At 44.3% G+C, this 27265-nt stretch overlaps 3 protein-coding genes across 4 annotated transcripts; all 3 read right to left on the bottom strand.

The window, feature by feature from the left end:
* Positions 1–363: 363 nt before the first annotated feature.
* Positions 364–8386, bottom strand: LOC113460010 (uncharacterized). 2 transcript variants are annotated; one of them, XM_074558687.1, is made up of 8 exons: positions 8284–8386; positions 6675–7776; positions 5343–5477; positions 4671–4845; positions 3417–3515; positions 2918–3009; positions 1844–1981; positions 364–1236 (listed from the first exon to the last, which is right to left on the bottom strand). In XM_074558687.1, the coding sequence occupies exons 1-8, from the start codon at positions 8325–8327 to the stop codon at positions 922–924; spliced, it is 2100 nt and encodes a 699-aa protein (XP_074414788.1). In that variant the 5' UTR covers positions 8328–8386; the 3' UTR covers positions 364–921. The 2 variants fall into 2 exon arrangements, with proteins under 2 accessions (XP_074414788.1, XP_074414789.1); XM_074558688.1 differs by having other exon boundaries at positions 364–1233.
* Positions 8387–9547: 1161 nt separating this feature from the next.
* Positions 9548–17791, bottom strand: LOC102072083 (chymotrypsin-like elastase family member 2A). Its single transcript, XM_005492929.4, has 8 exons — positions 16171–17791; positions 15859–15947; positions 14678–14775; positions 13656–13784; positions 12274–12410; positions 11442–11587; positions 10373–10525; positions 9548–9662 (listed from the first exon to the last, which is right to left on the bottom strand). The coding sequence occupies exons 1-8, from the start codon at positions 16211–16213 to the stop codon at positions 9645–9647; spliced, it is 813 nt and encodes a 270-aa protein (XP_005492986.2). The 5' UTR covers positions 16214–17791; the 3' UTR covers positions 9548–9644.
* Positions 17792–19252: 1461 nt separating this feature from the next.
* On the bottom strand, positions 19253–24753 carry KIAA2013 (KIAA2013 ortholog). The gene is made up of 3 exons (XM_005492968.3): positions 23551–24753; positions 21717–22570; positions 19253–20237 (listed from the first exon to the last, which is right to left on the bottom strand). The coding sequence occupies exons 1-3, from the start codon at positions 24515–24517 to the stop codon at positions 20211–20213; spliced, it is 1848 nt and encodes a 615-aa protein (XP_005493025.3). The 5' UTR covers positions 24518–24753; the 3' UTR covers positions 19253–20210.
* Positions 24754–27265: the final 2512 nt, after the last annotated feature.

Raw genomic sequence — 27265 nt, 5'->3', positions numbered from 1 at the left:
TCTTGCAAATGAACTGAACTCTGCACAGAGTTACTAATTGGGAAAGTAATTCAGTTTGCTTTGATTTCTCTGAGTCATAAACAGAAGGGGAATTTACTGCTCTTCACTAGAGGCTCTTCCTCCAACAAGGAAATGGCAAATTTCAGTTTAATGGGAGAGGGAGCTTCTCTCTCTCATATCTTCCACAGAGCTGGACTGATCTTTGCCTCACGAGGAGACTGATAATGGAAAAAATACATGTATGGAGAGGAGATTCCACTGCAGGGGAGAGAAACTGGGAAGACAAAGTGTGATGGTGTTCACAGGGGTCTGAGGATGAGGAAAGAAAAGGATCTGACTCCATGTTTCAGAAGGCTTGATTTATTATTTTATTATATATATTATATTAAAGCTATACTAAAAGAATAGAAGAAAGGATTTCATCAGAAGGCTGGCTAAGAATAGAATAGGAAGGAATGATAAAGCTTTGTGGCTCAGCTCTCTGTCTGAGCCAGCTGACTGTGATTGGCCATTAATTAGAAACAACCACGTGAGACCAATCCCAGATGCACCTGTTGCATTCCACAGCAGCAGATAATCAATGTTTACATTTTGTTCCTGAGGCTTCTCAGCTTCTCAGGAGGAAAAATCCTAAGGAAAGGATTTTTCATAAAAGATGCCTGCAACAACAAAGTGCTACAGAAACTTGGTACCTCTGAAATAATAATCAAAAGTACATATTTTACCTCCCAGTCATGCTCCTGGTGGAACCCCACCTGCACTTCAGCAGCTTCTCCTTGTTTGGAGACACCTTCCTAAATTTCCACTGGTGTTTTATGTTCCCACTATCTAAAAAAATACCAATTCTGGCTAGGAGCAAGAGGAGAGTGGTATTTAAAGGAGCTGTGTGTGCCTGGGACAGCCCAGTCACTTCTCCCACTGTCACATCTCATCTACAAAACCTGGAAGAAGCTCGTTTATCCATGGTGTTTCAGTGCCATGGGACCTGTGCTCTAAATTGTCAGCTTTGTCACCTTCCCCCAGAGCGGGAGAGCCCAGAGAAAGCTGGTTTTCCTTGGGGCTGAGCTGGGAGCTCTGATGGAAGCCGTTCCTCTGCTTTTGGCTCATCCCAAGGGTGGCACTCCCAGGGCTCCCCTCTGCTCTGGAGCTGCTCTGGGTTTTGTGGATGTTGGGGCTCAGCTCAGCCCGGGACAGGGCAGGGCTCTGTGCAGCTCCAGCTGCTCCCACAGCAGCCTGCTGGCAGAGAGAAAAACATATTAGAGCTGGTTTATACACATTACAGCTGTTTTACACACATTAGAGCAGTTTTACACACATTACAGCTGTTTTACACACATTAGAGCAGTTTTACACAAAGCAGAGCTGTTTTGCACACATTGGAGCTGTTTTAAAAACAGCAAAGTTGGTTTACACACAGCAGAGTTATTTTACACACATTGCAGCAGTTTTACACACATTAGAGCACTTTTACACACATTAAAGCTGTTTTACACACGTTAAAGCTGTTTTACACACATTGGAGCAGTTTTACACACATTGCAGCTGTTTTATACACCTTACAGCTGTTTTACACACATTACAGCTGTTTTACACATATTAGAGCTATTTTACACACAGCAGAATTGGTTTACACATATTGGAGCAGTTTTACACACATCAGGAGCAGTTTTGCACCCATTACAGCTGTTTCTCACCCATTGCAGCTGTTTCACACCCATTACAGCTGTTTCACACGCAGCAGAGCCCCCTCCTTCCAGGCAAATATCCAATTTCCACATCCCCACTCTGCAGTGAGTGCTTTGTTCTCCAGGAATCTCCCCCAGCCAGATGTTCTCCTCCTTACTTGTTGGACAGATCCCTGGCTGCTTCCCATCTGTTTTTTCCTGGGGATTGCTGGGTTCCAGTGGCACACCAGGCTGTCATTTTGAACACTGTAGTTCTTGTTCCCAAGGAGCCAGTAGGTTTTCATTTTCCCTTTGCCCTGGACAAGAAAAGGAGAGAGGAGAAAAAGCTGTTTTCATGCAGAGTGAAGCAGAGCAGGAATCTTTATAGCCAGAGCTACTCCCTGACCTGCATTTGTTATCTCTCCTCTCATAAATGGCTGCTGATTAGGGAAAGAATTATATTTTTCATATATTTTATATATTTTAATATATAAAATTCTTATATTTTTATATTTTTATTTACTTTTAAATTATAAATTATAATTTATAAATTATTATATTTATTATAATAATATTTACATTATACATACATATATTATATAGAAATATATATAATATATGTATGTATATATATTATATATATATGTAAAATAATGTATTTTATATTATTTATTTATAAAATTATTATAATTTATTATATTTGTTATAATATCATTTATAAGTTAAATTATTAAAGAAAATATATTTATAATACACATATTTATAATTTATATATATTTATAATATATAAAATATATTTATAATATATATAATTTATATAATATATAAAAAGATAATATATTTAAATTATAAAATATAAATTATAAATTATATTATAATTTATGTGCAGTTTGAATGCTAATAATCTCTTCTGTTCAGAGGTCACTGCCTTGCTGGTCACTGGCAGTGTTGCTAAGGGTTTAAAACAAGCTTTAACCCACGTGTCTTTGACTGAATCCTCACACTTTGGGCCACACTCCTGTGGTTCCATGCAGGTGCAGACACAGCAGGCATATTTCAAAGCACACAGAACACTTTTTCTTCAACTTTGAGGAGTATTTGTGCAGCCACTTCCAATTGAATTAGCTAAAGAACCTTGGGGACACAGTTAAAAATGGATGCGCTGTTCACAGAAGAGCAATGGCCAGACCTATAATCTCCTCCCTATCCCATTAAATGCCTTTATTGTTGTAAAGTCACAGAAAATCTGTTACCTTGACTTCAATTTCTCCTCTCAGCTCAATTTCATAGGCATCATCTGTGAGAAGGGCTTCGTACGTAGCAGAACTGATGTGGATCTTCTGTGCTAGGATTCAGAGCGGAGCAGGAATTGATGATTCCCTGAGTCCCAGAGAAAACACAATCCTACCTTCTTGCCTGTTCCTGTGTCATCATAAAAACCATGCAGTTCTCTTGAATAAAGCCTTCTTTATTCTTTCTGCAATCCTGCCTCTCACCTGTTCCTGTGTCACTATAAAAGCTGTGCGGTTCTCTTGAATAAACCCTTCTTTGCTCCCTCTACAATCCTGCCTCCCACCTGTCCCTGTGCCATTCTCAGCCCTCAGTGTCACTCCTTCTCCTCCACAGACCTTATTTCCCACTTGGCTGTGCCTGATGTGAGGGTGTTGAGGATTTCCTTGCCCTGCAGAGCCCCGGAGGTGCAGAGGGCAGGTGTGGGTCTGGCTGCAGGGGGGGTCCTGCCCAGGCACTTACGCAGGCTGGTGGATTCCATGCGCGAGGCCGTGTTCACAGTGTCCCCAAAGAGGCAGTAACGAGGCATCTTGTACCCCACCACTCCAGCCACACAGGCTCCTGGGAAAACACGAGAGACCCCAAAAAGGAGCAAGTGGAAAGAAGCAGTGAGAAGTAAGTGCAGCGTCAATTGCCAGCACCTTGGCCAGTCACTCTGCATCCTCTGAGATATTTGGTGACTGGGAGTGCTCTGTGCATCTGTGGCCTGGCTGCACAGCATTCACCTAGTGAGAGAAGTCTCAATTTGACTAGTGTCCTGGATTGCCAAGCAAATTGTATTCTATTTGCCATCTGGATGGCAGTTGTCTTCTAAGTGGGGAGTTTTCCTTATCTCTTCCACAATCACTCCTTCCTCTGGGGAGATATCTGCTGATAACAGGTATTGAATATCACTGCATGGCTGATAAGAACTACAGCATCCCATTGGGCAGGAACCAAGCATTCCTACCTGGATATAATCTTGAGTTCTGGAACACCAGGTCTGGGAAGCAATTTAGTATTGGTAATATCACCACCAATTGTCTTGGTTTGGAAAGACAGCTGTGTGCTAAGGAAGGCAGGAGCCTCCCTTGAAATGGAAAATGTAAACCCCCTCTGAATTGCTATAAATTTGAAATTAAGGGGCTCTCAGGCAAAAATATGGGAGCAGGAATAACAGTTCTTTAATAGGGAAGAAAATAAAAGGATAAAATAAACAATGCAGCAAACTAAACCAACACTGCCAGAGTCAGAACCCAACCTGACACCCTGTGGGTCAGGCTGCTGGCAGCAGTCCCATTGGAATTGTGGCTCAGCCCTCCTGCAGTGTCAGGGCTGGCTCTGCTGGAGCAGGATCCTGGAGAAAGGTGCAGTCTCTGCCTCTGAAGGTCCAGGGGAAGAGGCAGCTGCTGCTCCTCTGGGGAATCCAGTGCAGAAGCTGTGCTGGTGTTACAGAATCTCCAGATTATATCCAGGTAGGAATGCTTGGCTCCTCCCTCTGGGCTCACATCTCCCAATGGGATGCTGCAGTTCTTATCAGCCATGGAGGGACATTCAATAGCTGTTATCAGCAGGTGTCTCCCTGTTGTGGAAGAGATAAGGCAAACTGCCCACCTAACAGAAGGTAACTGCCATCCAGATGACAAATAGAATACAATTTTCTTGTCAATCCAGAACATTCTCACATAATTGTGCCTGGTTGTGTTTTCCTGCTGCCCTCACCCAGCCCCGTGTTACCTGTGTGGATCCCAGCCCTGAGCTCCAGCCTGCCCTGTGGCATGTGAGGGATCACCACCTGCCTCACAGCTGCCACCAGGTCCAGGGACATCTTGGCGATCTCGTCGGCGTGCCTGCTGCCATTCCTCTCTGGCAGGCCACTCACCACCATGTAGGCATCGCCAATGGTTTCCACCTGGTAGGAAGGGACAGTGACACTAAGTGGCAGGCACTGAGCTTGATAGGATAGGGATAAAATGTTTTTAAAATCATGGAATATTCAGGGGAGTTAGAAAGTGTGACAGTGTTCACAGGGGTCTTAGGATGAGGGAAGAGATGAGGATCTGACTCCATGTTTCAGAAGGCTTGATTTATTATTTTATGATATATATTACATTAAAACTATACTAAAAGAATAGAAGAAAGGATTTCATTTTCCTCCATAAAAGAATGCAAAACAATAAGTTATTTTTATAAAGTACGTGAGAAAATTAATTACAAAAGCATAAACATCAAAAAACTTAGAAAAACTTAAAAAATCAAAGCAACTCTCGCCAAAATGTGGTGTAGGATGGCAGGTCTTGTGTTTCATGGATCTGAACTCCTGGCCTGGGGTATTTGGTACTCAGCAGAAAACAGAGTAAGAAAGATTTCAGCAGTTTGCAGATCCCTCTCCTGTGGGTTTGTACTCACCTTGTACACATCATAAGACTCAATCCTGGTGTCAAAGCAGACGTAGAGGTTGTTGAGCATCTCCACCACTTGCAGGGGAGTACAGGAGGCAGCAATGCTTGTGAAGCCCACGATGTCAGAGAAAAAGATGGTCACCTGTCACAGGAAAAGGAGAGCATGAGGAGTTTGGGGATTTGTGAAATCCTGAGCCTAAGCCACAGTCTGCACCAGTCTCGCACAGCTAAGTAAAAACAACCCTAAATTAACAAGTTCTGACTCTCAATTTTTCTCTACTACTTTGAAAGATAAAATTATTCTTATCTCCAAAGCTTAGCAGCTGCACTTCTGTGAATACCTCATTTGACTAAAAGTCAAATGTTTTGAATCTTGTGAGTAGCAATCAAGAGACTTCTTGTAGAAGCAGGGTCTCATTTTCCTTTAAAAGTGATTTAAACTGTTATAGGGATAAAACTAGATACCAAAGAACCCTGTGAAATAAAATCTCAGTTGCTGGCTCCACTCTTGTTGAATTAGAAAATATTAACTGGGTTTTGTCTCATTTTCAAATGGTGTTTGTCATGATCAAGTAATTTACAGAAAAAAACCACAAAAAAAATCAAACATAAAAGAAAGAATAGAATTGAGGAAGAGAAATGTGTGCTGCAGCTGTTGGCAAAGAATTTTCTTCTCTGTGCTGTCAGTGTTTAAACTCAAATCATCCTTGCTAATACCAATTAATCTGGAGGGGCCACCTTTTCACTCTGCCTTGCTTCAGCACTTTTGATGTCATGACTATTGTGGATTATGATTAATTGTGCAATTACAGGTTGTTGTTTTGATAATGACACCTACAGATTAAATGCAGACATTTCGTACTGTGTTTCACAGCTGAAATAAGGGGGTGTCCAGGGAAAAAGAGAGAATAGAATTGCAATTATTGTAGCAGGAGGATTCAGGGCACAGCTGCTAAATTCAACACTGACAGCAGCAATTATTTTATTCTTGATATTTTATAAGGAGGAGATTAATTTCTTTCTCCTATGAACTCATGATCCAGTGGTGCTGGCTGTTGTGGGAGGCTCCTAAACACCAGGACAATTTGCCAGTACAGGATGTTTGATGTCCAGAGCTATGAATTTGGAAATCTCAGTTCTTCTTCCTTCCCCACCAGCCTGGGTGCTCCATGGCACGCTGCACAGCTCTTTCCAAAATCCATTGGGAATATTTGGATTTCCATCCACGCCGACTGCGGCTGCAGCCCCAGGATGCTCAGAGCTGTGACAAGGTAGGAGCTGTTTTAGGGGAATAAATACTTTTCTACCCTTGGTGGCAACATCCTTTGCATTTTCTCACCTGATCATAGTTTTCTGCCTCAACTTTTTGGCATTTCCTGAGCTGCTTGGCCACAGACTTTGGCAGCATCTGGTGCAGGAGGTCCTCAGCCAGGCGCCTCTCCCTTTTCAAATCTTCTGTCTTTTCCTTGAGGTTCCTGGCATAATTGTGGATCCAATCTGTCATCTGCTTGAAGGACACCAGCACAGTGGGGTAAATGAGGCAGGCAACCACCAGCAGACTGATCTTGAGGCTGGTTGTGGACAGGATTTCCCTGGATTTCCTGAGCAGCTTTCCCTGCCCCTCCTGCAGCACACAGCTCTGTGCGCGATGCAATCCCCTCGCCGTGGCTTCCAGGGACACAAAATCACCCAGGAATGGGCTAAAGGAAGGGATTCCTTCAAAATGGGTGAAATGCAGGGACAGGTTGACATTGTCTGTCCAGCACTTGTGTGCAGTCTCTGAGGAGAAGAGAGCATAGCTCAGAGTGGCAAAATGCTGATGCAGAGTGGTTTGGAGGCTCACAGGGGCTGGCACTGGCTGGGCTTTGAGCACAGCTTCTCTGATTTGGAGCAAGAGTTTGAAAGCCACCGTGTCTGCCCAGTCAGGATTGTGTCTCATGGCTTGGACATCCTCATGGGGGCTCCTGAAACGCTCCAGCAGCTGAGAGATGGCTCTGGACAGCACCTGCCTGGCCTCAGCAAACCCTGATATATTCAATTTGTGTCTCAGGTCAGCTGTGTAAAACCTACAGATGGAGATTTTCTCCTCCTTGCACTGGCAATCCTCACAGTACAGCTGTGCTTCACTTGCCATGCAGAGGGAGTTTAAATTGCCCAAAAGGTGAGGATGGGATGATGTGTTCCTTGCTGGGATGGGATGATCTGCCCCCGGGAGCAGCCAGCTGTGCCTCTCCTCCTGCAGGACAGAGATGAGGTGAGCAGCCCAAAGCTTCTCACAGGAGGAAAGCTCCTCAAGGGCTTTGCCTGTGTCTTTCCACATTTCCAAGCTGTTGCTCAAATCAAAAGAAATGGCCCCAAGGAGGCTGCAGAGGGAGACCACACATGCTGTCAAAATCCTTTGAACTGTTTTTCTACCTCCAGCATTGGAAGAGGGAAAACACCTGAAAAAAAAGAATTAAAAAAATATTTAAAGAAACCAGTGGCATTGTCTGATCTTAAGAGTGTTTCTTCCAGCTCCTGTAACCACAACTGTGTTTTTTTTATATATCACTAACAGTGATATTTAACAATTTCAATGCATTCTGAAACAAAGCAAAAGGTTTGTGCCAGCGTGGCAGCTGACAGTGCCCACTCTGAGCTGAATGACTAAAAAAGGAGCTGAGTTCTTCACCTGAATGACTAAAAAAGGCACAGCAGGGCCATGGGGGAGACAGGTCAGCCCTCAGAGCTGGCTCTTGCTGTAAGAATCCACATCTGGAGGGGCTGTTTGGGGTAAAAAGAGGAAGATTGTGTGGCAATAGGATGCAAATCATATGAACAGCGCAAATTACCAAACACCCAGCGCGAACAACTAAATAACTATTTAGTGCCATACAAATACAACAGCTTGCCCTTGCTAGATCCGAGATGCCAGGTGTAAAAGCTCTCTGTAAAAGCATCACACTCACCTGCAGGGAGCCGCGGGCTGCTCTGCTGCCTTCCCCGCGGGCATCCCCAGCTCCAGCAGTGCCACCCCAGCCTCAGGCTCCTGCTGCTGCCTCCCTGCACCTCCTCCCGAGCCCCCACAGGTGTTTTTGGTGATGCTCTGACCCTTCCCCCTGCCCACCCTCTGCAGAGGGGTGTCAGAACCCAGGAATTCCTCTGGCTGCCCCGCGTGATTCAAGACCCTGGCAAGGGGCTCAGAGACCCTGGCGCAGAGTCAAAACCACCTGTGCCTTTGATTTTAACCCATGGAAACAATTACCAACTTTCTGTGAGGATTTACAAGTCCCAAAAGTTTGAGTAGAATGATAGTGAATTTGTCACAGTATGAAAAAGTAGAATTTTGGGGTTTTAAAATGGAAGTTCAAGAGGCAAGATGGAGGAATCTGGGTGTATCCTGTCCTCCTTCTCCTTCTTCTTCTCCTTCTTCTTCTCCATCTTCTGCTGTGATGGTGGCACTTCTGGTTCGGTTTAGAGCAGAGGCAGAGTGTCTAACATAGGTGATAGGTGTTAGGAAAATTAATCCACCAACACCAGAGGTTTATGTCCAAAAAGGAGACAGAGGAGTCCCTTTCTGGCTTTATTCCAATAAAGGGAGAGGCCATGGGGCATTCCAATGGGATCTCTCCAATTTTTGGAGGATGCAGCCTCCTTTTTATCCCAATTTCCAGCCACATTTCACTTCTCTCTTTCCCCATTGGCTGAGGTACTTGAGAGGTTCAGACTTCCCAGAATACCTGACCCCAAAGATTTCCCTCTAATGTATAACCCTTCCTTTTCATTTTTAATTCTAACTGAATTTAGGGATTTTTCTTCCCCACTGTTTCTTTCATCTCTCAGTGTCTAATTTCATTTATCAGCAAACCTAAAGTTTATTTGTAAAAGCAAATATCTTTTTCCATTCATCAGTCAGTGGAATCCTTCCCATTGTTTCCTTTAGCTTCCAGATGATGGTTTTATCTACCAGCAGACCCACAGTTTGTTTGTAAAGATGAATCCACAATTCCTCTTATAGGAATTGGAAAATTATTGTAAATAAAGTACACATAGTTTTTAACGCCACCCCAAGGGCAGGGACTGTGCCACAAACCAACGTGCCAAATAGATCTCAGCAGGACAGGGAAAATACCCAGTGTTATCCCCAGATATGGGCTCTGGGCTTGCCAACAGTCAGGAGAAAATGACAGAGACACATTTGTTTTTATCATGCAAAAAATGCAGTTTATTTAACTTGCATTTGGTTTAATAACTGTATTGGTAAAAGTGTAATTTCACAGGAATTTTTGATCAAAGGTCATTTGGTAACTGTCATCCAGGTCTCAGTGGATTAGTTGGTTGCCATAACCTATAAAAATGTAAAACAATTGAAAAATCAGATCATGAGCTGCAGGAATTCATGAACAGTATGTGCTGTGTCCAAGTCACAGGATTTAAATAAGTGAAATTAGATTTTTGCTTCCTAAAGTTCATATTAAATTAAAAGATGTTTGACATTCCAGACTTGAGCTGCATGTTCTACCGTTTAGGATGCAATTGCAACAATCAGTGCATTGATGATTGCAAATCTGAGAAATCACTTCTGAAATAAAGGGTAAATCTTTGTGATTGCAATAGAGCTCTAGGACAAAGGGAGAATGCATTCCTATTACCAAAACTTATTTGAATAAGTGAAAAAATATTTGATATCTCTTTCAGAGGAGGATACTTTGAATTGGTAATGGTTGAATCAGGAGTGACACAGCTCCCTTAGCACAGGGCAGAAATCTCAGTGAGAGAGCCCCAGCACAGCCAGGTATCTGAAATATATGGTAAATTTTTATGACTACAATATAGCTCTAGGATAAAGGAAGAATGCATTCCTACTACTAAAACTTATTTGAATAAATGAAAAAAAAATTTATCTGTTTCAGAGGAGGATACTTTGAATTGCTAATGGTTGAATCAGGAGTGACACAGCTCCCCTAGCTGGGGGCAGAAGTCCCAGTGAGGATTTCTGCCCAGCCAGCTGTCTGGATGCCACCCTGTTTTTGAAGTTTTTGTGCAGCAGCTGCTCACCTGCTCGATCCAGCTGTTGTAGGCAGAGACCCTGGTGAACACAGAGGGTTTGCGGTAGTAGTTGCAGCTGATGGAGGAGCCGAAGCTGACGATGCCGTGCACTTCCCAGGTGCCATCAGCCCTCTGGCAGTTCAGCGGGCCACCAGAGTCACCCTGGCAGGAGGGGGAACAGAGTCAGAGTGTCAGCAGCTCCTCTGTGGGGTTTTTGACCTTTCCTTCCCATCAGGCCTGTTTGCTCAGTGTCAGCACATTTCTCCTCGCAGAGAAAAGCAAGGCGCGATTCTTCCCCGGGATATTTCTGGGTTTCACATTCTCTGAACCTCAGAGAATGGAAAAGCAATTCTTATCTTTTGCTGTGCCTGTGTTTGTGCAAAAGTAGGATGCAATATGGAGATTGTTTACCCACAGTGATGGTGTTTTGTTTCCTTGGCCTGTCAGGGCCAGGTGTGTGTGTGTGTCAGGATTGTCACTGACAGTCACGAGACTCTGTGCAGTGTGTGCAGAGTTAAGTGCTTAGCAACTTCAGTTTAGATTTAATGTAATATAATATAGAATAATACAGTGTAATAAAGTAATTAATTAGCCTTCTGATAAGATGGAGTCAGATGCATCATTCTCTCCCCTCATCAGGGATCCCTGTGACGGTGGTCACAGAGGTTTTCAGGGTGAGAGAAGAGACGAGAATGTTGAATTCATGTTCAGAAGGCTTGATCTATTATTTTATGATATATATACTACATTATAACTATATTAAAAAGAATAGAAAGAAAAGTTCTCAGAAGGCTAGCTAAGCTAAGAATGGAAAAGAATGAATAACAAAGATCTGTGTCCCGGCAGAAAGCGAGAGCAGCTCTGCCGTGAGTGATCAGTAAATCCAAACATCTACAAGAGACTAATCGTGGATCCACCTGTTGCATTCCACAGCAGCAGATAACCATTGTTTACACTTTGTTGCTGAAACTTCTCAGCTTCAGCAGGAAAAATCCTAATGAAAGGATTTTAATGAAAAGATGTCTGTGACAGATCCCAAACTCAATAATCTAAACCCAAGCCCTGAGAGTGGACTCACGCTGCAGCTGGAGATGACTCCATCCCCACCAGCACAAACCATGGTGGATTTCACAGTGGTTCCCCACCAGGAAGCGCTGGAGCAGGTGGCATAATTCACCACCAGCAGACGGCCTTGCTGCAGCTTGTCAGGAAGGGCTCCATTAGCTGAGAGAGAGCAGAAACACAGAGTCATGGTGGCAGCTGGCACTGAAGGGAGAATAAAACTGCTCTGCTAAATGGTGTCTGGGTGCCATCACTCCAGGTAAGGCACTCCACAGGGGCTATATCAAAGGAGAAGCTGTTATAGGTATGAATGTCCCTTAGTTCCGTTCTTTCATATACACCTTTACTCACTAAAAATTTGCATTCCATTAAAAAATGTCTCATTGTTAGAGAAACAAAGAGCTGCTCCATTTTCAGGAGTTTGCAATTTACTTATCCGTCAAGGAATTCCCCCTTGAGCTAAGCTGACACCTCTGCTCAACTCTGGGATTTCCTTCACTTCACATCGATTCCCCTGTGTGCCTTCAGATATGTTCATCAGGTATGTTGGGATTAGCAAATGCACCTGTCTGCACACTATTAACATTTGCATTACGATAGCTCCTAAAAGCTCAGTAAAGGCCCCTCAGGTGCATTACCAGCTCTGTTACAAGGAAAATAAATTTCAAAAAGAAAAATCATAATGTGTGAGTGAAATGGGGCCTAATATAATAAACTACTTCACTACACTGAGTTTTGAGGGGAAGTTGAGCACCATTAACAATCTTTGCCATCAGCCTCAGATGAGAAGGAGCTTCTGAAAGGTGTTTTTGGTTATTTCATGGTTTTGCAAATGGCCAAATACTCACTCTGCAGTCTTCCCCAGCCAGTGACATAGCAGGGAGTGTTGGAGGACAGGATGGTCTGGGCAGCGGGCAGGCAGGCCAGCTGGATTTTGTCACTCAGGGTGACGTGCTGAGAGAGCTTGATCAGAGCAATGTCGTACCTGTGGTCACATGCACACATTGGGGGAGAGAAGGGGAAGGTGAAAAGGTTTAAAAAATGGATTAAAACACAGCAGCCTGAGTACTCAGCAGTTACCCAGCACCTGGCCTAGGTCACCGTGGTGTTTTCTGAAAAATCCCTTTGCCAGGATTCTTCTCCTGGGAAGCTGTGATGCCTCAGAGAAAAATGTAAATAATAATTGTCTGATTGCTTCTCCTGTGTTTGGCTGCTTTGGAATGTGGCTGGGGGTTCTTTACCAACAGGTGAATATTTGATTGGTTCCATGTAAATTTTTAATGAATGACCAATCACAGTCCAGCTGTGTCAGACTCTGAGGAGTCAGTCACGCGCTTTCATTATCATTCTTGTTAATAATGGGAATGATTATTAACAAGGATGATAATTCTGATGCATCCTTCCCTTTCTTTAGTATAATTTTAGTAATAATATAATATAATATAATATAATATAATATAATATAATATAATATAATATAATATAATAGTGCATTATTAATATAATATATTATGTATTAATAATATGTGATATTAATATATATTATTATATTAATATAATATAATACAATATCAGCCTTCTGAGAACATAGAGTCAGATTCTCATCTCTCACAACCACCACAGGCCTATTCAAAAGAGAAGCAAGGGAGCAAAAGGAGCAGTGCACAAACAGCAAATATTCCTGCACCCCAAAGCAATTAATGGGAAATTCATGGACTGGAAGGCTGTTCCCTGCAGAACTGCCTGTTTTCCTGATGGAAGAGAGCTGTCTTTTATAGTTTTTTCACCAAAACCATGTTAGGACTCCAGTCTAAGGACTGGAACTGAGGGGATTTCTTTGTTACTGCCCTTAGCCTGCAGCAGGACACAGGGGTCCTTCAGCCACATGGATATTAATTTTCATAATTCTGTGTACCTGCTGCTGGTAGGAGGGCTTCAAAGAGTGCTGTATAAAATCCTTCATTCCCTTTCATTGTACAAGAGATATCACTGCATGTAACAGCTTCTGACCCAAGCATGAACATGAAAAGGCTTCTGGAAACATTATTAATTAGTAAAAAATCAATATTGTTAATTGCTTTGTATTCTCTGAGGGGGAAGGTAGAAACTGGACTTGAACAGGAGGCTCTAAACATGAATTTAATTACCATAACTCCAGATGGGTGGGATTCAGGCAGTTTGATTTTTACCCTCCACCTAAAAACTGAAAAAATACCTTCCACCAGCTTACCCATTGGCAACATTATTTGAATTCCAGTTCCTATGGACAATGATCTTTGATGGAGAAACTGCAACTGATCCTGCTTCCGTAGCTGCCAGGTTGTATTTTCCAATAAACACTCTGTAGGTCAGAGTAGAGCTGGGCAAGGAAAGGATGAACACTCAGTTATGTGATGCAGCTGCACCTTTGGCTCCTGGGAGATTCAATGAGAACACCCCTGACTGCAATCTCTCATCACAGGCAGGTTTGTCTGGAGATGAGCCAGTGATTTGCTAAGGGCAAAGATTTTGTTCTGGACTTGATAATTATTTAATCTCTGAGCTGTCCTGCTCAAGGCTTCTTTAATAATCTCAAGGTGCCTCCAATCTTTGCAATATTCAGCTCACATTCTTCAATGCAGTAACAATTCGGACTTTCTTTTTAATAACTTCAATAATAAATAGCTGTGTGACAGATATAATATGCAGGATTTATAATAATAACATGCAGCCAATCCTTCATGTTTCATATTATATATTTATAATATTTGCTATGAATTAATGTTACAATAACCCCAGAGCAAAATGGGGTTGTATTTGTGGAAGCAGCTTTGATAATGCAATGACATTGCTGTACCTGATAATTTATTTGTTACACATTATGAAAAGTTTACAGAAAATGATTGGCATATTCAAAATATTTGTGATTATTTCTTCAGGGAGTGGATTGATTAGTTAACTTGTGGATCTCACTGACATATATTAGAGAAACAGGCAACACAGCTGAATTTTAATAGCAACTTGAAAACAGAAAGATGTTTGTAGTTTGTTTGTGGAAATTAAGAATATATAATTCAGTTAACTGGGGTTTTTTTCCCCTTTTACATTAAGAAAACAAAGAGATGTCATTCTCCTGACTTTTAATCAAAAGATATGATGCAAAACTCAGAGCTTTCAACTGGGAAAGGAAGAACTGACATTGATATGGTTTTCACTCATCTCTTTCTGCTCAAGTGCTGCTTCCTGGGTCAGATTTACCTTCATTTTACTCACCTGATGCAGTGGGCAGCTGTCATCACCCAGTTGGTGGCAATCAGGGTTCCCCCACAGGTGTGACTCCACTTGCCATTGGAATAGTATTGAAGGGAGACCTGGGATCAAGGAAACAAGTGAGGTTCAAGCTTTTACTTACTCATTTTTCATCACTGTGCTTTGTTCCCGCACCCAGAACACAACTTGCTGATGGTGGAAGGCTTTGGAGTTCCCAACTCCGGGCCACAGAAAGGTTTTTCCTTCTTCCCTATCATCCAAAGCCTGATTTTTAAAATACATCTTGCTTAAATAGCCCGAGTCTACTTGACTTAAAATGAGAGCCTGCAGGAGTGTTACAGCACATGCTGCAGTCAGTAGGGCCACAATACAGAATTTCAGAAGATTTAAACATTCCCCCATGTCAGTAGGGCCACAATACAGAATTTCAGAAGATTTAAGCTTTCTCCCATGTCAGTAGGGCCACAATATAGAATTTCAGGAGATTTAAACATTCCCCCATGTCAGCAGGGCCACAATACAGAATTTCAGAAGATTTAAACATTCTCCCCTGTCAGTAGGGCCACAACACAGAATTTCAGAAGATTTAAACATTCCCCCATGTCAGTAGGGCCACAATACAGAATTTCAGAAGATTTAAGCTTTCCCCCACGTCAGTAGGGCCACAACACAGAATTTCAGGAGATTTAAGCATTCTCCCACACACAGTAACATCATTCCACATCGTTCCACTTCAAGCATCTGCCCATACACAGTAACACCATACCACATCAGAGAGCTTCGAGCTTCTTGCTCTTTAGCCCAACCTTTTACCCCCCTCATGTCCATGCATTGCACCCCTCTGTTCCCTTTGGTGGTTTGTCAGTCCCTGGGCACTCCATGGCTCCCTGCCTTCACTGCTGCTCACCTGTTTTCAGAGCTGAGCCCATGGGGGATGAGGCTCTGCAGCAGCCCCACTCCCCGTGACCACAAACTGAGCACCTAAACATTGCCAGCAAAATGCAGCACATTCAGAGCTTTTTAAAGAAGATTGAAAAGTTTAGGATTGATCAGAACAGAAGAGACAAAAGGTGTCAGGCAAGATGCATCAAATGGGATTTCAGAGGTGGTTTTGCTCAGTTCAGTTGTGCTGTGCAGAGGCAGCACAGCCCCAGCAGTTGCAGGGAAAGCACAGAATCACCAACCTGCCAGGGCCAGCTGTATGGCCTTGCATCTTCCCCTCCAACAACTCTGGTCACAAGAGGTGGGTAGGAAGGAACCCCGCAGCCAAAGGCTAGAAGACACACAAATAGGATGGAAGAAGGTTTAGAAAAATATCTGTAACATATCCAATAGCACAGCACCCAGTTATTCTTTCAAGAAACCCTTGTAATGAACATCCTCTGCTGTATTTTTTCCTTTGAAGCAGAATGTTCAATTTGTCTAAAAAAGGAAAGTTGGTTTTAGATTTTAATTTACTTGATCATTTAAAATTAAAGCAGAAGTTGGGCACGTACCTGCAGAGGCCAGAGCTAACACAGCAAAGAGGACTCCAAGCATGGTGCCAGTTCCTGGTGATGGAGGCTGCAGGTTCAGCTCCACTCCATTTCTTATAGTGTCTTTTATCTCTGGAACACATGACTTCGAGTGCAGCTCTATTCCAATACCGATGGAAAACTTGTATCACTGTGAGATAATTCTTCATGTACATAAAATCATCATTTAGATGGACCTTGGATACAGGCTATATAAACAACTTGGTTAAAGATAATTCTAAATGTGATGCTTATTATCTGTAGCAGCTGTGTGAATTTCCATTGCCTTGGAACAAGGTGTTCACAGAAGGACAATGTTAGATTAATTATTCTAACATTTGAATAAGTCAGCAGTAAGTTCTGATCTGTTGGGACAGTGACAGATTTGGATGTGTTGGTAGGGGTTGCATTAGTTGATCTCTACAGGCTCCCCTCCTACTTTAGTTATTGTACAATTATACAACTCCTTGGGATTTTATTTTGGTTTGGGATCTTGGTTTGCTTTTGTTTAGTTTTGTGTGTAACTGAATGTTAGCTACCACATTGTACTGACAGAAAACCTGTATTTTCTTTCCCAGATCAAGTTGCAATGTGCTTCAGCATGCCAGACTTCTTCAGCAAACCAGACTCCAACCACTTTGAAGTGGAACTTCAAGCTTTGAAGCAATGCTTCAAGCCATACAAAGAAACAGCTGTCCATGAAGAAGCTGAATTGCTGGTATGCTGCGGTGAGTCAGACTCCATTCCTTCCCTATTTCCCTTTGTTCCCTGAAGAGAACAGGGTTCCCTGCAGCATTGCAAGTGAGTCTGTGCACCCCCAAAGCAGAACTATAAAACCCCCAAAGCAGAACTATAAAACACTGTGAGCTTGTTAAAGAGAAGAGCAAAGCACTTCCACTCACAGGACAAAGCAGGCAAGAGCAGCATTTACACAATTCCAGAGATGCTGCCACAAAAAGAACTGTCCTAATTCATTACTGACATTTGAGACCAGTGTCTAGATATCAATGCTTTCCCTTGTCCCTTTTTTTCTTTTTTCTTTTTTCTGTTTCTTTTTACTTATACTACAGGAATATTCTGTCCTCTGTCATCTTTCCATCCACCAACCATTCTCTGGTTATTTAAAAAACAAACATCTCCATCCCATAAACCAGGACACTCATAGAAAACAAACTTACTAGAATGGAAACAAATATCATAATGTCAGTTTTACAACCAGAGTTGTGTTGCACACAGACACCAAACAAGGGGTTCAAAAATGCTGAAATAAATCTGATGTTTAATGTCAGGATTAATAAGCAGCATTATGAAAAACCTGATTTCCAGAGCTCCCATTCAGCAGTAGCTGGATGAAAGATGCCTGGAGCACACATGTGGAAGGCAGGAATATAGAATGCTTTGCTGTTTTATCTGCTTCTCAATAATGTATTTTCCTACCCAGACAATAGCACTCGAGGAAGCTGCATTCTGAATTGCAAATTGGATCAACCAAACCCTGTTCTGGCATCTTGTATTTATTATCTGACAAAAGCAGAAACCAGGATGAACAGTGCAGAACTGAGATTCGAAATTTTTTTCCATTAATTTGTTGGCTCTTTTCTTAGTGTCTGAATTCACAAGTTAAACAACATTATGTGCCCAGTTTAACTTCCATGCCACTATCATTTTCATAAATTCCAACTAAAAGTATAAATTTCAGATGGTCAGTTACTATTTTAACTTGCTTTGTTTGTTGTGTGCTTGTAAATGTGGAATTTTGTTTAGTTCTTTAAGCATTTCTGCATTTCACAAATATACTCTGCTCTCTTGTATACTGTAAATAGAGAAACACTTTATTTTCCCCCTTCTTCATGGAGCAATTCTGAAAGTTATTTTATTATGGAGGAAATTCTCACAGGAATCCTAATATATTTAATGTAAACAAATATAATCTGCTCTCTTGCATACTGTAAATAAATAGTGTTTCTTCTTCCTCTTCTTCATGAAGGAATTCTGAAACAGTTCTTTTGTTATGGAGGAAATTCTCATAGGAATCCTAATATATTTAATGTATTTCACAAATATAACCTTCTGCTCTCTTGCATACTGTAAACAGAGAAACTCTTTTTCCCTTTCTTCATGGAGGAATTCTGAAACAGTTCTTTTGTTATGGAGGAAATTCTCATAGGAATCTTAATTTATTTAATGTAAAACACTCTCAAAGCTGTTTTGTGTTTTGTTTTTTGTTCTGTTCATGCTTTATCCATCTTTTCCAGGCCTGAACAGTTTTCCTTGGGCTCCATGGGTGTCAGGCTGCTGGCAATTCTGCCAGCAAATATCAAATGGCTCAGCCTTCAGCTGATACCATGTTGGCTTGGAAAGAACCCCCTGGAAGCTCTTATCATCTTCATGCCAGATATCTCACAGAAACTAAGCAGCTCAAGGAACTTTGGTGAGAGAGAGAAGGAGCTTCTGGTATGTTCTCTTAAAGCAAACAGTAAATATCTCCCTCAATACACAATGTACAGTGTACAACTGAAATGGACTCTGGTGCTTCCTTATCTTTATTCCCTTGAAGGGCACTAACTCTGTTTTACTAATTAGTAAATGAATTTTCTGCAGAAAAGTTTGACACTGAAGTCTGCTTTCCTGAGGGATGTTTTTCATCTGCAACCTGACAGTAACCCCTCTGAAAATCTGAAGTTAAATTCTGACCCAGTTTTATCTTGGGACCACCAACTGTGCCACATTTATTACTTGCAGGGTGGGTGTTAAATCTGCTGCTTGATGATTCCCTGGGATCTTTTCTGTGTTCTTCAAAGTAAAGCTTGGCCTTCATTCCTCAGGACAGAACAAGGTTATACTGAGCAAGGAAATGGAGATGAGATTTACCCTGTGTGTTTCTGTCATTTGTTGTGCCTTCCAAATTGTCTTATATCCATTTATATATTATTTTCCACACTGTATTTTAGTCAATACTGGCCACAGATGTAACATAAGGCCCTGCTTATCTCAGCTGGGTGGGGAGCAACAGCAGGAGAGAACAGACACAAACCCAACAAAAACCCCAACCACACTTGAACAGTCAGATTAGACTGAAAGATATTTATTTAGAAACAACAGCTTTGGTATTTTAAAACCAAACAACCTGTAAGTCACTAGAAAGTGGGGTGTCTTCCCCCATAGCCAAAACAAATCAATGCACAAAGTCTCAATAGGCTTAGAATAGGAGACCTGCAGATCAGCATTTCCAAGTGCATATCCAGAAAACAATTTCATTAAATTGATTTTGCACTCTACAGTCATAAAGGCTGAAAAACCTGTTACCAGAACTTATTGACAGTTAAGACTGTTAGATATTGACAGTTCAATTGACTGTTACTGAAGTGGAGGAAAAATTAACATACTCCCCCTCCCCCCAAGCAATAAATTACAAACTGTATACCAGAAAGGAAGTTACACCAAAGTTTTCTAGTTAACTCTCAGAAGGGAATCATTATCCTTTATTTTTCTGTAGAAATAAAAAAAACCAAAACCAAACAGATCAAAATATCCAAGGTCTTAGTATATCTTCAAGTATTTTCACCAAATAGATTACTCCTAGGGAACTGAACAGCTTACAGGGAAGGACACATCTGTTACACAAGCTTCTGGGATAAACAGTTGAATCACCACACCTTCCAAGTCTCAGATTCCTGTAATAGCAAGGCACAGAAGGATTGTTGCTTTCAAATGCTCCTTGTTCTTCTCAGCTGCAGTATTGCCAGGTGTCTTGTGCAAATGGAGGCTGAAAGCAGGACTAAGTTCACTTGGACAAGGAATGGAACAGGGTGTTATTTCAAGACCATCTATCTTGCTTACTGCTACAGATTCTGAGCTCCAGCTGCTTTCCACCTCTTCCCTGTCTCTGGAATGAAGTTCTGCATCACCTTCATTTGAAGTAGGTCCAGCTGAGAGGAGGCAGCAGAGCTGTGTGCTCTGCAGTGCCCGGGAGGATGAGGAGCCAGGTCAGCCCTGCTGTGGCTGTGCAGCCTCTGGGCACTTCAGCGGGCAGAGTCGGGGACAGCCACCTGCAGCAAGGGTTAACAGGTCACTGGTAAAGGCAGAAGGCAAATCTTGGAGATGACAAAGGCAACTGGATAGACAACAGTGAAAGGACACACTTACATAATTCCAAGGACACATTTCAGGGGTGTTACACAATAACTGACACCACCTCCTAACCCCTTCCTCCCTTTGCACTGAGGTGCTGATCATGATCAGAGGCTTCTAACTGCACTTGTCTGATTTACATTTCTATTCTACCCCTTCCTAGGTCAGTTTGTCTGGCTACAAGCACCTCCCACTCAATCTTTTATTGGATCAAAAGTATTCAGACCTGCTTGGGATCAGGCTTGAACTCCAGTGCTCAAAATGACAAAACCAGTGAGCTGACAGGAAAACTTCCAGCTCACTTTAAAGACCCCTTACAGCTGTCAAGTTTAGTTCAATACCTTCTGTTCAGCCTTAGCTATCCAAAAATCAAATTTGATTTTATAATTTGGAATAACAGTACAATCTATGGCTAAAACTTTTCCTCTGACAGCTGTTTAACTATCATCTCCTTGTTTTCTAAATGAAACCTACATTTAACTCAGTTCAGCCCTCAGGAGGGAAGCCTCTGAACAGCACAACTAGTTCACACAGCAAACCAGTCTGGTCTTGCATTTCCACTTCATATCAACACACAATCAGAAACTCCCAGTACTAAGAGCAGAACTCACCATCTACTGTCTATTCTGTGCTAAGCTTTTACAGCAAATAAGTTTTCCAAGGCAACTCAGAACAACTTGAAATTCTTTACACCCAGGTAAGATGAGCTTGGAGCTCTGGCTCCAGAGCTTGGAGCCAGGACCTTCAACTCACAGTAAAAAGCACTCAGGACTTTCCTTAACACAGCTTTGCATTTTGTCTGACTGGAAGAAACACCAAATCAGCATCCTCCCAAAATGTTGGTGGTGAGTGTGGTGTGATGGAGGGCTGCACAGTGTTTATAATATGAACATCCACCATGAGTCCCAGCAAGTCAGCAGCTTCACCTCCAACACCAGCCTGCCTTTGGGTGCTGCTGTGGACACCTCACACATTCAGAGCAGGCAGGCAGGTGTGCAGGTCTCCACAAAGCAGTACAGACAAGTACAGCAGCTCTCTCACGTGCTTTCTGGATAACAAGAATCATCATTTCATGACAACAGCAACTGCTGGCACAGAAACAAGCCATGTCCTACACTGATGTGTGAGAAAAGGACAGAAAGCTGTGTCTGCCTCCACCTGCAGCCTCACAAATGTCTAAGGACAAACGATGAGTTTATCTTTTATCTTTTCTAACGATTCTGAGCCCTACTGCTCCAATCCCTGCCCTAATCCTCCTTGCAAGAGGTCACCGATTGCTTGTTTCAAGAGAGACTGAAAATCCTCACAGTCCAAGAGAGAGCCTGCCCAGGCACAGCTGACACAACATCAGGCTGACAACACTCAGTGGACAGCAGCCAAAAGCAGCAGTTTTATACCTTACTCCTGAAGAGGGGCTTGGCTCCCGGCCCACAATACTCGTTGTAGATGAGTTTGAACAGAAACAAATGAAACAAAGTAATTAAGGAGGCCACACTGAACCAGAACAGGAAGGGTAAGCCTGGGTATTGCTTGGCCATGTGTTCCTCATGAGCTAGAATAGCTTTTAGGTGGAGTGTGTGTCTTAGGTCCTGCAAGTGGACCAGATCTGTTGAGATATAAAGCAGTGGTGTGATGGGTTGGGTCACCATGACAGGGAAGGTGTGGCCTCGTGCCTCTGAGGTGAGCTCCACGGGCTCGTTCATACAGCCTGCCTCACAGGCATACAGTCTGACAGGCTTCTCCTGGAACTTCACAGACACATGCAAGAAGGGCTTTCCTTCAGCATCCAGGAGAACAGCTAAACTGATCAAGTCCTTGTTGTAATGGATGCCACGTAAGGAGTAGCTGTTATGGAGCACGTCAGGGTCAGCCTGGAACTGAAGGTGGTTTTCTGTGAACTGCAGACCCCCAAAGCTGAGCACCATTCCCTGCATCAGCCCGTGCACTCCAGCTGCCACAAGGCCCTTGCAGCCCCGTTTTTGGAGAGTCAGCTTCCACAGGTCTGAGAGCTGCAGGATCTGGGTGACACTGGTCAGCCTGGGTGGCCACAGGTTCTGGGCGTGCATGGTGGCGTGGCCACTGAAGCAGTGGTCAGCATAGTTCAGGCTGGCCTCAATCCTCTCCCTGTCCTCACCAGCAAGGAGAGGGTCCAGCAGGGGGGCTGGCACAGTTGACAGCACATAGTAGAGGGTCATGTTGACAGTCTCACTGGATGGGGTGTGTGCATCTGTGATCTTCCTCATTTCAATCCCTGCAGCAAGAGAAAACAATCAATAGTCAGGAATTAACAAGGAGGAGAAGAAGATCAAGCATGCACACTCATGTTCAATAGGGTGTTCTTTATACATAAAACACCAAAGTGTGTTGCCCAGGTTTCTTAAGATTTTCTAAGCCTTCTGATGTTTACATTCTTGTAATGAACTTTCTCACACCCTTTCTGCAAATAACTCATTGTTTTGCATTCTTTTATAGAGAAATCTGATGGACTGTAGATTTGCCCAGTGTCATTGGAGAGGGGGCACTGTTGCCCTCCAATCCACTGTCACTTTTAGAAAACTATAAATGTTGGAATCAGAAAATAAACTTCCCTTTTCTTCACCTCGAGAGCGGCAGTGTGTGCACTCCTGTTGTTTCCTGTCCTATAGTAACAAAAGTGAAATGTTTCCTTGTGTTTGTCTAAGAAGATACTCTCTCTGCTACTTGGCAGTTTGAGAGCCAAGCTCTCACTAAAGACAAAGCTAATTTAATATACAGATGCCTTACAGGCCTGTCATCATGACTCTGCAAGAATGATCTGTCAAAAGAACAGAATCCTTTCATAAAATAACAAGTTCTATGTTATTTGGTCAGCTACTCTTTTATGTAAGACATTAAAATCTCAAGAAAAAGCATCTTTGTAGAACAGCTCTTGACCTCCATGCAGAATCTGCCTTTTATGCTATCACTAAAGGTCACTTTATTCCCAACTGACATTCAGGCAAATCGGTGAAGTTCCTGAAGCCATGAAAAGCCGCACACACAGAATAATGATTATAAATGGTTTTTTATCACTTTCTATACATAGTCAGGTGTACTCCAGTTTAAGATAAGCTGGACTCCAAACCAGAAACACTGTTTTACTACCCCACAACCCATCAGGAAGATCAGAGCCTCTGGAGACTTTACAGCAACCAGGAGCTTTCAGACACCCTCTAAAGAAACTCCATGGAAGCCGAGCATCACTTTCCTTACCTGAAATGAACAAGTCAGACCAGGTCTGCTGGTGCTCCTGGAAAAGATCTTCCACCCCCATCTGCATCACCTCCAGCATCTCTTTCTTGGCCGCCTCCCTCAGCTTGCTGAAGGTCTCCTCCAGCCTGGACACCTCTATGGGCTCCGACGTGTACACCACGGACAGCAGGGTCTCGTCAAAGTGCGACTCGGGCGCGACCTGCACCCGGCTCACGAGTTTCTTGGCAGCCACCACCACCAGCACCACCTTGGGGCTGCCGGCCAGCAGCAGGCGGCCGGAGGAGAGCAGGAACTGCCGCTCCTCCACCTTCTCCAGGCTGGTGGTGAAGCGCCCGCCCGGGACGGACGACGCGGCGGGAGCCGAGGCCTCGAAGGCGGCCACCCGTGCCGTGGGGTTGGCGATGCGGATGCGCTGCAGGTAGAGGTGCGGCCGGCTCCGGTGTGCCACCACCTCCTCCCGCACCGTCACGCAGTCCCCGGAGCCGGGCCCGGTCTGCACACACCGCAACCTCCGCACGGCCCCGTCCCGCAGCGCCGCCAGCGCCGCCCGCGCCTCGCCGCGCCCGCCCAGCGCCCTCAGCCGCACCAGCGCCGGGTACTCGGTGGCGAGCGGCGCGCCCGCAGCGGGCCCCGCGGGCCGCACCCAGAGCCGCCCGGCCGACACGTCCAGCAGCAGGAACCCGTTCCCGGCCACCGCCAGCCCCGGGGGCTCGCCGGCGCCCGCCGCCTCCTCAGGCAGCGGCAGCGCATCGCCGCGCTGGGTCTGCTCCCGCCAGGCGCCCGAAGCCTTCTGCAGGCAGAGCGCGGCGGGGCCCCAGGGCTCGGCCCCGCGCCCCGCGCCCCGCGCCCGCGCCGCGCCCAGGTACCAGTAGGCGACGAGCAGCAGCACCAGCAGCAGCAGCAGGCGCCGCGCCCAGCTGCTGGACAGCAGCCCCGGCAACCCCTTCAGCCGCTGCTGCAGCCACATGGGCGGCGGCGGCGGGGGAGCCCCGGCCCAGCCCGTCCCGGCCCCGGCCCCGCCGCACCGGCCCTAGGCCGCCATAGCCGCCGCGCCACAGGCAGCGATTGGCGGCGCTTGGCGGCTCTTTGCGACAGCCGCGCCCTCCGGCCCTCAGGGGGCGCTTGGCCGGGAGATGCGGCCCGGCCCCGGAACGGCCGGGAACCCTGGAACTGCCGGGATCCCGGCTGAGAACGGCCCCGGAACCGCGGGGAACCCGGCTGAGAACGGCCCCGGAACTGCCGGGAACCCCGGAACTGCCGGGATCCCGGCTGAGAACGGCCCCGGAACCGCCGGGAACCCCGGCTGGCAACAAGCCCGGAACCGCCGGGATCCCGGCTGCAAAACCCCGGAACCGTCAGCAATCCCGGCTGCCAAAGCCCCGGCTGCCAAAGCCCCAGCTTCCAAGCTCCCGGTTTCCAACCCCCCCGCTCCAGGTCCCCCTTTCCTCGGGGCTCCCGGCCCCTCCCGTTACCGGGACCCCTCTCGGCTCCGAGCCCCCTCAGCTCCGGATCCCCGGCACCGGGATCCCCCCGGCACCCCTGCCCTGATCCCTCTGCGGTGTCCGTGGGTGCCCTCGGGCAGCTGCAGCCCACGCTGGGGTTCTCCGTCTCCTCCCCGGGTCACTGCACCGATCGAAAAGGCCTGGAGGGGTTTTCCGTAATTCCCGTGGCAGTTTAGTGGCTTGCCACCACGGACTATGCAGGAAAGGAAGTTTTTTTCTGTCAAACTCTGTCCCACTGTGTCGTAAATAGAGGAACAAACTTTCTCAGGTGTCTTAGATGTGCAAAGGAAAGTTTTGTATCCAGTGCAGTGCTCGAAAGACAAAACGAGTTTCAGGAAAGTCAGGCAGAAGAACTGTGAGTTAAGGTGAAATGGGAAAATCTCAACCAGGTTGAGGCAATGAACTGGATCAAAAAAAAAAAAAGGAAGCAGAGGAGACACGTTCTTAATTTCTTCCGGCGAATGAGCTGTTTGACTGGGGGTGGGTGGGGAGAGCACTGGGATCCCAAACAGTGGATGACACCCCATTCACTGCAGGTTTCAATGGGCTGGTGTCACTTTGGGACACAAAACGACACAGACACTGGAATCTCCAAGGTAAAAAGAAGGGTGTTTAATTTCCGACTAACATTTACAGATTTTGAAAAGTGGAGAGTGACAGTCCCACCTCTCCAATGACACTGGATAAACCAACAGTCCATCAAATTCCTCTTCCTCCAGAAAAGAATGCAAAACAAGAAGTATTTACAGAAATACATAAATATAAAAATACATAATTATAAATATAATATAATACAGAGCATATAAATATGTATTATATAAAATTTAAACATCAGAAGGCTTAGAAGAACTTAAAAAATCAAAACAGGCTGCTGGTGTCAGCTTTGAGGCTGCTGTGAGAGCAGAGCTCTGGCCCTTCCAGCTTCCAGGAAGCTGCTGCTCCCCCTGGAGCACGTGTTGCACGTACTCACTGGAACATCTGCATTGGCAGCTGGCTCTGCTTAAAAAGACAGGCAGCAGGCTGCAGCCAGCACACAGATGTGAAAAACGCATATTTTATGATTGACTTTTTGCAAATATTAGAGTGAATATTGTGTGTGTTGTGTTAGAAAGTTATGCTGTATTAATTTTCTTAAGTAGTGTGTTAAATACAGTTTTAGGTTATAACAAAATGTTAAAATAGAAACTATGCTATGTAGGATACTTTTTTTGAAGACAGGACTCGCAGTGAGATAGCAGCCACAGGACACCTGAATCTTTCAGAGAAAGAGAATTTATTGCTCCATTATCAGAAGAAACGAACTTCTTCCTGCCTCACTCAGCCCTGAAGATGCTGTCAGGATTCAGAGGAAGAAGCTGACACTGCCCAGACAGAATCCTGTGTTTGAATGGAATTTATGTATCATGGATGAGGTGTATGAATATGCAACAGGCTGTTGCTTTTAAGGGTTAATCCTCTGTTAACGTGGGTCCTTTTTCGGGCTTATTTTGCCCAGAAAGAGGTACCCAGACTGTCCATAACTCTTTGTTTTTATTGTCTCGTCCTAATCCATATTGTCCACATTATTATTACTCATATTACTATTTTTATAACCATTTTATTACTATTAAACTTCTAAAGTTTTAAAAACAAGTGATTGGCGTTTTTCACACAGAGCACACAAAGAGGGGTAAATGTGCTTGCTGGGCTGGCATAGCTACAGAATACAAAGCTGTCAAACAGAGACAGCCAGGGTATACAGCAGCATAAACAATGAGGCATTCACGGTTTGGAGTGTGCAAAACCGCTTTCGTTTTAGACTGGAGAGATTTAACTTCATTAAAATGAGAAAGTTGCAGTTTTAAAAATCCACGTTGAGTTGCAGATCTCAGTCTGAGGTCTGAAGGTGAAGAAGGGAACATCTATGCTGTGGCTCCTGCCTTAAACTGTTGAACTGCTACAGATTTATCATGGGCTTTGTCTGAGCCTGCAAAGTTCTGAAGAAATCTAAAGTGAAAGTATGTTCTTTTACTTTTTTGATTTAGGGAAACTGGCAGCTTTGCAAAGGAAGTTTTCTGAAATCATCATCTTAGCGAGAACTGGGGTTGTTGTCTGGAATGCTCCTGGCTTCAGCATGTCAACACACTACTTAAGAGAATTAACATAGCATAGCTTTCTAACATAACACATATAATATTCACTTTAATATTTCCAAAAAAGCTAATCATAAAATA

This window comes from Zonotrichia albicollis, chromosome 25 (assembly GCF_047830755.1).
Source record: "Zonotrichia albicollis isolate bZonAlb1 chromosome 25, bZonAlb1.hap1, whole genome shotgun sequence".
In the NCBI taxonomy this organism is placed as follows: Eukaryota; Metazoa; Chordata; class Aves; order Passeriformes; family Passerellidae; genus Zonotrichia; species Zonotrichia albicollis.
The sequence above is the reverse complement of the archived record's forward strand: the minus strand, read 5'-3'. Positions and strand labels throughout refer to the sequence as shown.